The sequence below is a fragment of the Salvia splendens genome, chromosome 1, assembly GCF_004379255.2.
Source record: "Salvia splendens isolate huo1 chromosome 1, SspV2, whole genome shotgun sequence".
Lineage (NCBI taxonomy): Eukaryota > Viridiplantae > Streptophyta > Magnoliopsida > Lamiales > Lamiaceae > Salvia > Salvia splendens.
In genome coordinates this window covers 5,952,417-5,963,194 of record NC_056032.1, presented here as the reverse complement: position 1 = coordinate 5,963,194, position 10,778 = coordinate 5,952,417, and the positions used below count along the sequence as shown (strand labels likewise).

Genomic DNA, 10,778 nt, shown 5'->3' with positions numbered 1-10,778 from the left:
GAAAACACGATATAAACACAATAGTGAACTACATAAATGGTACATGATCTTTCACTTTCGCACATAAATGATACTTGATCTTTATTTTATATAGTTTTTGGTACCCCATGACAAAAATAACCATAGGTGTTATGGAGGATATTTTTGGAAATTTCAATTAAATAGAACCAAATACGTGATTTTTTTTTCTTCCTTTCTTATTTCTTTTTTTCTTCTTTAGTTTATTCTTCTTTCTTTTTTCTTCATTTTCTTCTTTCTTTTTAGTATTTTATCTTCCTTTCTTCTTTCTTCTTTTTCCTTAGTTTATGTTTCCTCTTTTTTCTTTTCTCCTCTTTTTCTTCTTTCTTTTTAGTGTTTTATACATGCATCTAATTGCATTCATAATATAAATCAATAATAAAACACCTAATTAAATTAATTATTTAAAGTAATTAAATCAATTGAATATTTTTAATTAAATTATTTATATTCATTTTAGGGTTGAAACACCTTACTAGAAATATTCAACTCTTTATCATTATGAATACTATTTACACTTTTAAATTTTGATTAAGACTATATTAATTAATTAATAATTTAATATTAAATAATAATTATTATTTATTAATTACTACTAGTTTTTACTGTTATAACAATAATATTATTATAATAATTAAATATAATTATACGTATAATTATGATTAAGTATAATTAAATGATATTAAAAAATAAATTAATTATTAATTTATAACATCAAAATAATAATAGTATAAAGAGCGAGGAGAATGAGAGAAGATATTATAATATTAGTTTTGGTACTAGCTTTGTCAATGCCCAAAATACCCTTTATGACACAAATGGAAAAATGAATTTGTTTAGAGTGTATTTTGGGATGAAAATTGCATCATGTACCAAAAATGTGATTTATAGATACCAAAAACGATATATAATAAATATCAGGTATCATTTATGTAGTTGACGTTAAACACAAAATGTTAATGAGTTATAATCAAACCTTATTGCATTTATGTCCTTATATGATAATTTTATACTGAGTTCGAATTGGATTCTATCATTCTAGTAACCATTATTATTTTATTTATTTTATTTTTTATTTTATGACTTTTACTATTAGAACTATAAGTAGGGTATCATTTTTCCACTTTTATACGTCTCCTAATGTTACAAAGGCAAGTGAGCAAGTCTATGTCACTATCGTGCAATGTTGGGACTATGTCACTATCGTGCCATGTCGGGTTGGTGTTGTTGTCGAGTCATTATTCTCTTTATTGCGATCATGCCATGTTGGGTTCATGTCGTTGTCGGGTCATTATTCTATAGTTATTGTGTCACGCCAACAAGAATCGTATTATGTCGCTAACAAGTTCGTGTCTTGTTCATTTTTTTAGTATAGGAGACTGGGTTAATGCCAGTTTTACAATTTCGATAACATATTATATTCGAATTTGATCTTAACAAATTGAGTTGTTATTGGATCAATCCGATAACAACCCAATCCGCACAGTTCTAATTTTATTCTACTCCTCCATTCCATAGTAGTGGAGACATTTTTTTTTGGCACGGAGATTAAGGAAAATTTTATTAAGTAAATTAAGTAAAAGAAGAATAAAGTAGGAAATGAAAAAAGTAGAGAGATAAAGAGAGAATAAAGCAAGTTAGAGGAAATGTGTTGACTTTTACTATAAAAGGAAATGACTTAATTATTGTGGAACGAACCGAAGACAAAATGATTTCACTATTATGGAACTAAGGGAGTACAATTTTTCAAAATATAAGTGCAGTAATAACCGAATCCGTAACATCCTAATTTTATTCTACAACTTTATACTAAAATATAATATCAGAAAGCTGTTTTCGAAATTTTCATAATCTTTGATTTTGACACGATTTCGTAATCGTAATATTTGAATCACAGCCATCGATATTTGATGGATAATTCGTCTCTGTAAAAGCTTGCTATTTAAAGGGAAAAAACCCACGCCCGAACTAAATGCCACACACACACACACGCGCCACTCCATTTCGCGCTACTCTCTCTCAGTTGCACAGTAGCTTCATTTGAAGGTATGCCCTCATCGCTTCGTTTCGCCTTTTCTGCATGCACAAAACTGTACATTAAAGCAATGTATGTATTCGGTTCAGTCATCAGTGTATTGTGGATTAATCGATTTTGAAGTTTTCTTGTATTTTTGAAATTTTTTGGGTGTTTTCCTATTCTTTTGTTCCGAATCTTTATTTTTGTTTTGGAATGGGGTTTCCTGATCCTATTTTGCCCATTCGTCATCTTTTGTGAAAGATATGGGGTTCGGAACTCGGGCTGAGTAGTTTCCTATCTCGAATCACAATAATGTACATGTTTCGCTAGATTGTAGGACTTGTTAATGAGTTATTTGGTTCCACAAAATGCAATTTGCCCTCTGTGAAGCAGCCAATATTGAAATTTGCCCATTTTGTGTCGTTATTGAAGTGGACGCGTTGTTTCTTTCATTTTTAGGATTATGATTCTAACATATCATGGTGGTACATATTTCTTTATGATTAGAAACTGTAACTACAGTTTCTGGTGGGGTTTTTGCTAGTTTTTTCAGCCAGTATTGGAGATGCCTTTCCTCTAGAATTCTTGCCTATGGCTGCATTTGTCTATTCTTTCCACTTAAGTTTTATAGCATCCGATAAGCATTTTTGTATATGTACTGAGTTCAGGATACTTACCACCAATATTCCTGCTGTATGTATATGTATTGAGTTCAGGATACTTAGTACTTACCACCAATCTCCACTCTGTATATTGATTTAACAGTTTTCCAATTTTCAGCTGGCATTTTGATATTCGTCATATTTCTTTCAAAAGATTGCCGTAGCAGAATGGTAGTTGGCAGGACCGCACAGACATATTTTCCTAACGAAAGTTTTCCGATGGCATTGAATGGGAAATGGGCAAGAAACTTGAGTAAGAACCAGCTTGGAAGCGTCATATTTGGCTGCACAAAACAAACCATGGATGAGTGTCTCACCAAACAACTCTTCGGTTAGTCTTTTCGATACCTATTTTCCTTCAGGCTTGCCTTGCACGGACACAATTATCATCATGCAGGCTTTAATTTACCAAATGGAGTACAAAAATACTTGGATATTAATCATACTATAACTTGATGTTAGAGTTGGTACGTACTTACACTCAATTTGTTTCCGTGGTTGGTAGGTCTGCCGGCACCACACTTTTCATACGTAATGAACATCGAGCCAGGTTTACCACTTTTTCTGTTCAACTACAGCGAGAGAAAACTTCATGGTATCTATGAAGCTGTTGGCTCAGGTAAAATGAATATTGATCCATATGCTTGGACAATAGATGGTTCAGAAAGAACAAGGTATCAAGCTCAGGTATTATATGGGAATCTGGTCAAATCTAATTGCTCTACGTTATTTTCAACATGCTCGATTTCCTTTTCTGAGTAAGGCAAAATACTTACTCTTTTCTGTTATTGGATTCAGGTTCAAGTACGCCTGCGCTTGCAGTGCCAAGCCCTTACTGAAATTCAGTTCAAGCTATCCATTTTTGACAACTATTACGGTCAGAGTCATTTCCGGTTTGAGTTGGATCATGCCCAAACAAGCAGATTGATCTCCCAGTTCTCCTCTCAATCAGTTGCTCCTAGGATCAGTATAAAACCAAATCCCCCAATTTGGACGGCAAAGCAGATGTTCCCCTCGACCAACCAGATAAAAAAAAGTGGAGCTTCTGAGCCACCGGCTTCGGCAGATAATTTTTCCAACTACGATGATTCTATTTCTACATCCACGACTTCAGATAACTCAATCTCTCTGAATGGAAACAAACAACTGATGGGGGGAGCCATCCAAGGGGAACAATTTGATGAAAAAGATCTTATCCTCATGAAAATAAAGGAACTAGCTCTCAGCAGTAAATTCACGGATGCTAATTTGATATCTGGTTCGGTAGGAGAGACATCCACAAGTGATGATGGTTTGCAGTGTGAAACTCGAGATGATGACGAGGTGACTTTGGGAAAGAGGAACAGTGGATGTTCTTCCGATCAATTTGATTCCCTTGCGCTTGTTGAGAAGGTACTTTCATTGCATGCACACACAGATCTGGTCAGTTAATTAGTTTAACCACCCCGATCTTCATGATTTAATTTGAGAAGCAAGTTCTCTTTTATTAGGGGATTATAAAGCAAGTTTTTGTCTTTTAATTACATTTTTTACTCATTTCACATCATCTTGTTTATAATGGTCTGTAGTATACTACATATCTGACACTCATATTTATGTCCATTGCAGTTGTACATGGAAATTGAAGAGCTAAAGACTTTTAAGCTAGAACAAATTACGAAGACAGAGAGTTTGGCAAATAAGCTGGTAATGTTTTTCCTTTCTGTAACATTTTATCTTAAAATGTTTGGTCTTTTTTATAAGGTTCTGCCTTTCATACTTGGTTTGCTCTCAGTACAATGTGAAAATAAAAATGTTTTGTGTTTGGCATAGTAGCCTTTGTTGTGAATCTGTTCCTGGCAATGCTGAGCTGTCGCAAGGTATTCCATTGTTTACAGGGGACCTAAGTGATTCTGTTGAGTGAGTAAACGGAAGTTCATATAGTGTTCCTAGTTTGCCTATTATTTGAATCTTAATGCTTAAACAAATGGCATCTAGTCACAGAACAATGGCATGTGTTCAGATTTGGGTTTGATTTGGTCAATGATTCAAACCACTGATTGGTCAGCATACTTTAGTGAAGTTTGGCTGGTATGCACTTTAGTGAAGTGTGCTATACTCTTACTTTGTTTACCTGGAATGTAAATACTTCCATTTTTTCCCTGAGCAGAGTACAGTAATGTTGCATTGCGAACTCTTCCCATCTCAAATATGTAACAAGGTTTATATTTTTCTAACACAATTGATGTTTTATTGCATGGCAAACAAGAAATATATTGCAAGGTTTATATGACACCTTTGAATCTTTTGTTTTATTGCTTGGCAAACAATATATTGTGTTTTACTTCACAGCAATGAAAATGCAAGTCTTTGGTGCTTTTCGTTTAAGATTTGGCTTTGTGCTTGTATTAGCTAAATTATTTTGTTGGTCTTTATTGGTAATATTTCCTAAACTTTAATTCCTCGTACTATACAGGTTGAGGCAGAGCAAGAAATTCTTCGATTGCAAAATAGATGCTCGGTGCTGGAGTACATGTCTGATGTTTCTGAGCAACCTGTGTATGCCCAAGAGCTTGTGGAGTCACCTGATGAGTATCACTTAAATATAGATGAGTCAATATTGATAGTGGGTGGATATGATGGTGTATCTTGGTCATCAGCATTGCAGTCCTTCCTGCCTTCAAAAGACATCTTAAGATCTCTTAAGCCTATGTCTTCTGCTCGATGGAATGCCCCAGTTGTGGCATTTAATGGAGAACTCTATGTATTTGGTGGTGGAAGTGGTTCTAAGTGGTATGATACAGGTACTGCTCATGCCTTCACACGCCTGCTCATCCTCCTCCTCTCTCTCTGTAATGACAATTGTACTCTCTTTATCTGCAGTTGAGTCCTATAACATTGTAAACAATGAGTGGACTCTGCGTCCTTCCCTGAACAAAGAAAGAGGCAGCTTAGCTGGTGCGGCTTTAAATAATAAAATATTTGCAATGGGTGGAGGAAATGCAATGGAGTTCTTCTCAGATGTAGAAATGTATGATCCGTTTGTCGGAAGGTGGATTCCTTCACGCTCAATGCTCCAAAAGGTTTTATTTCTATTCTCTTACTCCTGAAAGTATTTGTTGAGTTACTTGAGTAAGGAAGATACAGTATATACAAAGCTTCTACGATTGATAAAAGCATCTAGGAAGAGCAGCAGTTGTCTTACTATATTCTTCAGTTGCACTAAGTCTTGTGACATCCGGTCAACATAAATAATGATTAATCTAAACATGCTATGATGACATCATTTGCAACGTGGTTCCTTGATAGAGTTTGATGATCTTTGTTTATTATGCTCAATTTCAACGTCATGTAGTCAATGTGGTTGATTCTATGATGCTATTAAACTCAGAAAACTTGATCAGGGTTCTTAAAAACCTCATATCAATTTTCTGCCTCGTATTTTCAACAGCGGTATGCTCATGCTGCTGTAGAGTTGAATGGTGCACTCTATGCTGTTGGGGGATACGGCGGACAAGAATATTTGAAGTAAGTCACGAACCTCTTTGTAACTGATCTTTCTTTTCACAGTTCATCTTCTTAAGAAAGCTTATTTGAACGTGTGGTGTCTAGTTCTGCTGAAAGGTTTGACCCCAGGGAAAATTCATGGACCAGAATCGCGAGTATGGAAGCAAAAAGAGGCCTCCACTCACTTGTTGTAATGAATGAAAAGATGTATGTTCTCCTCATGTGCCTCCTTATGCTTGTTTCTAGTTGGATGCTCGAGTTTTCTTATTCAAAATTCAGCGGCCTATAATCTTGAGCTAAGATGATGGTATACTTACTGTGTTGGCAGATATGCGCTTGGTGGTTATGATGGAACAGCAATGACACCCAGTTTTGAGATATATGACCCTCGGCGTGGATCATGGATGACGGGAGAACCCATGAAGCAAGGCAGAGGCTACTTTGCTGCTGGTGTTCTTCATGAATCTATTTACGTTATTGGAGGGGTTGAGACTGATGAGCAAATCATCGAAACGGTATACATTTAGTCTGCTTATATAACAGTGCTCTCTCTCTCTCTCTCAACATGCCTTTTCTGATGCAATGGCAGGTTGAGTGTTACAAGGAAGGTGCAGGTTGGGAAGCTACAAACCTGAGGGCTGTAGGAAAGAGATGCTTTGCGTCAGCCATTGTTTTAGAAGGGAAATGAATCGATGTATTGAATGCTACATATAATTTCTGAAATCCAATTCTATAGCAATTAGGTGATTTTACATATAAAATCTATGAATGAAATTTAGTTGCTTGGTCCCAGGAATATTGTGCTTTTCATAATTCGTGAGCATGGCATAATCTTGAAATGAGACGAACTATTCACTCACTTTTATACAAAACCACTCTCAGCAATTTTCTTAGCAGATAATATGATTCAAGCATCTCCACTATGAAAAAAATGTCAATTGGAAGGAAAAAATAAGTATACCTTTAATTGAGATTGCCATTGATTTTAAGAAGATGTGAAAGAATGTATGAAAAGTCAGTTTTACTTTTTATTAGTATTTAATACTCCATAGTATGAATGAAGTAGTAGTACATTAATTTTCCAAAAAACTACTTAAAAAGAGAATTTCTTAGTAGTCTACTAATTTTGTCCATAATTAGTCTTTTTTTTTTGGGCCATCTAATTATTAACATTTCTAAGTTTCTCTCTCACATTAAATAAGGCCTATTCTATCATGATGGTAGATGATGGTAGCATTTGAAATATTAGACATAATAATAGGGATACAATGTGTGATAAATATTAGAATTACATTAGTTATAGAAGTAGGAGTGAGATAAATATTAAGTGCTTGTTTGGTAGCTTAGATAAGACCAAAATATATGAGTTGTATGAGTTATTTGGCTGTTTGGTAGATAAAATAAGGTCATATTATCAAAGCCCATCTCAGCCCGCTGAGTCCCGAAACGAATTAGTTCAAAAATGTGGATTATTTAACCGCCCAAAAGAGTGAGATAATTTAATATGCCTAACAAACATAAAAATGAACTATAATACATTGTCACATACCAAATTTTTGAAAATAATAAAAACTGAATAAGAGATAAGAATAAACATGAGATGCGAAATAACAGAAATGGACTGGGTCCAAAATAAAGAAGCCTTAGTTGAACTATATTTTGTTAATCTATAGTGGTATGCTTTTTTTTTTTGCAGATGGGTAAATACGGAGTATTACAATTTGAAGAGAATAATTAGAGTTTGATTTTGACAGTTTGCCAAATCCAAAACAAAAAGAGAGTAAAGGGGGTTTGCAATCGAGTAGAGTGCATAACAAATTAGGGTTACAGAGCGAGAGCGAGAGAAAGGAGGAGAAACAAAGAACAAACGATGCCGTGCTTGAACATATCCACTAACGTCAGCCTCGAGGCCACCGATACTTCCGCCATACTCTCCGAAATCTCCTCCACCGTTGCCAAGCTCATCGGCAAACCCGAGGCTGTCTGTGTTTCTCTCTCTCGTTCCCCCCCCCCCCCCCCCCCCCTGCTAATTTCTGTTTTTATGTTGACGCTGAGCCTATTTTTTGATGTGGTTTCCGTCTATGCTCCTAATTTTAAATTTGCTTACATCTGCGATTTGATACTCAATCCTGTGTAGTTTTAGAGTTTCCTGCCTGATTAATAGTTACAGTGGAGTTTACTTGAATTTACTTTGTTGATTCTTGTGAAATGTGTGCTTAGTTGTTTAGATGTTACAGTATGTGATAAATGATTCGCCACCTATGGATAAGAATCTGAGGTTATGCTCTTCACTAGATGAAACCCACCAAATATATACATGAAGCTAAGTTACTGAAATGCTCAAAAAGAAGAGTTCAAAGAGATAGAAAACGTATCTTCAATTTTATTGGTGCAGTCTGATTGATTTTTCGTTTGTAGCCCTACTGTACAATTGGAGCAGCCTTCCAAGTTTAGGAAATAACAGCAGAAGTCTGATTGTCATTAAAGATTAATGTATCCAAATTTTAACACTTTTAAAGCCTTGATCCAAATTTTAACAGAAGGATAAGATTTTATGGGTCCTATGTTGGACTTAACTTCAACTTGACAATTAGCTTAACGAGGCTTAATAACAAAGTGGGATTTTGCTGTGATTTGGAAGTCATCATGAGATATGTTTCTTCAAGTGCCATCAGCCGCCTGCAATACGGAGATTGGGTGCGAATCAAAAAATCTGTATTGTTTGTTGTTTACCCAATTTTGTCATGTATGTTGACCAAACTCCAGAAGAATTATGTGCTTCGTATTCCAAAATGGGTTTTGATTACACAGACTTTGAAAATATTGTTTAGCTGTTGTTGCGCTTGCTATTAGCTCAAGCTGTGATTAGAAATAATTTCGGAAGAACTGATTATATTTGCCTTTCTGTGTATTGCAGTATGTGATGGTTGTGTTGAAGGGATCTGTCCCCATATCATTTGGAGGGACAGAGCAGCCTGCTGCTTATGGGGAGCTTGTTTCAATTGGAGGCCTTAGTCCCGATGTCAACAAGAAAATCAGTGGTGCTATTGCCAACATACTCGAGACAAAGCTATCCGTGCCAAAAGCACGATACTTCCTCAAATTCTATGACACCAAGGCAAGAAAGCCCAACCTTAAACTTGTTAGAAATGGTGTTTCTGTGCTCTAGTATCTTATCATTGCAATCCTCCTGTGTGTTTAGGCCACTCAGAGCCAAGAATATGCACAATGTCTGCATGCTTTACACCAGTACTAGATCATGTAAATGCACTTTCACTATTTAGACCCATTGTCCACGAGCTGCTCTGCGCGTACTTTTTAACTAACATAATATTGTATGATCTTCATTTCTGTCGTGGTCCCTTGATGGCCTAAACCTTTTTTTTCAGGGTTCCAACTTTGGCTGGAATGGATCGACATTCTAGGTTCTGGCCTCTTTGAACTCCCTAAATATGTGCATGGAAGCAGCTTCGGTGATTGCATCTTATGTATTTCGATTGTGATTGACTCACTCGAGCATCAAATGTATTGCTGATATTCCTCTATTATCTTGTAATGCAGCTTGTTAATGACTGAGTATTTTCAAGTATCTGATGTAAGAGTTCTAATTATCAGAGCTCTGTTCTTGAATTTGCTTCTACAGATATAGAAGGCAAATTTTTAGCTCAAGAACTAAACTTGATATCCTAGCTAGTGCATTCCAACTAATCCAGAACAAATAATAACAACAGTTTGTTGCAACTTAATTAATACATGCAGATGCAGCACATACTCCCTCTGTCCCAACTTAAAGTCCTATTTTGTCATTTCCGTGTCTTAACTTAAGAGTCCTATTTTACTTTTGCCATAAATGGTAAGTAGGTTTTACATTCTACTAACTTATTTCACTCATATTTTATTATAAAAGTAATATATATAAGTGAGATCTATATTCCACTAACTTATTCAATCTATTTTTTTTATATTTCTTAAAATTTGTACCCTAACTAATTACGACTTTTAAGTTGGGACAGATGGAGTATATGAAAGAGGCTTTTACACCAATCCTATAAAAAGAAAAACATACAACAAACTTTGCATATAGAGCCTTTTATATTGCTATTATTAATGTATAACTGTATATAGATATGAATCAATCCTTTATTGCATAATCAAGATCAAATCTCAGCAATTCAATATGCATTTTGGATTAATGAGATCACGAAGCATTCTTTATTGCATAATCAAAATCAGATCTCAGCAATTCAATATGCATTTTGGATTAACGAGATCATGGATTCATGATGTATGACAATGCAGACCAGCAGATTTAATTGAATTTGATAATAAATTGTTATTCTCTTCTAAAATTTCCTAAAATTTCCCAACACTTAATTTTATACAACTATCTCGATTGAAATTACTCCTACCTATCAAATTATGGGTAATTTTTTGAAAATTCTAAAGAAATACAATAAGTACACATATTTACATGAAGGAAATTGCTTGAATTAGGCATGTAAATTCAGGTACTCAAATCCGAAAATTCAGGTACCCGAACCCAAAATTTCAAAAATATCATGCCCAATACCCGACCCATATGTGAATTCGGGTAC

The 10,778-nt window shown here is 34.9% G+C and overlaps 2 protein-coding genes across 4 annotated transcripts; both read left to right on the top strand.

Moving 5' to 3' along the window:
- Window positions 1-1,849: 1,849 nt before the first annotated feature.
- LOC121794793 (kelch-like protein 3) lies at window positions 1,850-6,975 on the top strand. 2 transcript variants are annotated; one of them, XM_042193144.1, is made up of 11 exons: window positions 1,850-2,064; window positions 2,852-3,028; window positions 3,203-3,384; window positions 3,496-4,089; window positions 4,306-4,383; window positions 5,153-5,480; window positions 5,560-5,759; window positions 6,128-6,204; window positions 6,289-6,390; window positions 6,512-6,698; window positions 6,773-6,975. In XM_042193144.1, exons 2-11 carry the CDS (start codon window positions 2,866-2,868, stop codon window positions 6,869-6,871), a joined length of 2,010 nt encoding a protein of 669 aa, XP_042049078.1. In that variant the 5' UTR covers window positions 1,850-2,064; window positions 2,852-2,865; the 3' UTR covers window positions 6,872-6,975. The 2 variants fall into 2 exon arrangements, with proteins under 2 accessions (XP_042049078.1, XP_042049071.1); XM_042193137.1 differs by having other exon boundaries at window positions 2,816-3,028.
- Window positions 6,976-7,918: 943 nt separating this feature from the next.
- On the top strand, window positions 7,919-9,813 carry LOC121794777 (macrophage migration inhibitory factor homolog). Of its 2 annotated transcripts, none has more exons than XM_042193120.1 (3): window positions 7,919-8,164; window positions 9,101-9,301; window positions 9,386-9,460. In XM_042193120.1, the coding sequence occupies exons 1-3, from the start codon at window positions 8,054-8,056 to the stop codon at window positions 9,437-9,439; spliced, it is 366 nt and encodes a 121-aa protein (XP_042049054.1). In that variant the 5' UTR covers window positions 7,919-8,053; the 3' UTR covers window positions 9,440-9,460. The 2 variants fall into 2 exon arrangements, with proteins under 2 accessions (XP_042049054.1, XP_042049058.1); XM_042193124.1 differs by lacking the exon at window positions 9,386-9,460 and adding an exon at window positions 9,573-9,813 and having other exon boundaries at window positions 7,925-8,164.
- Window positions 9,814-10,778: the final 965 nt, after the last annotated feature.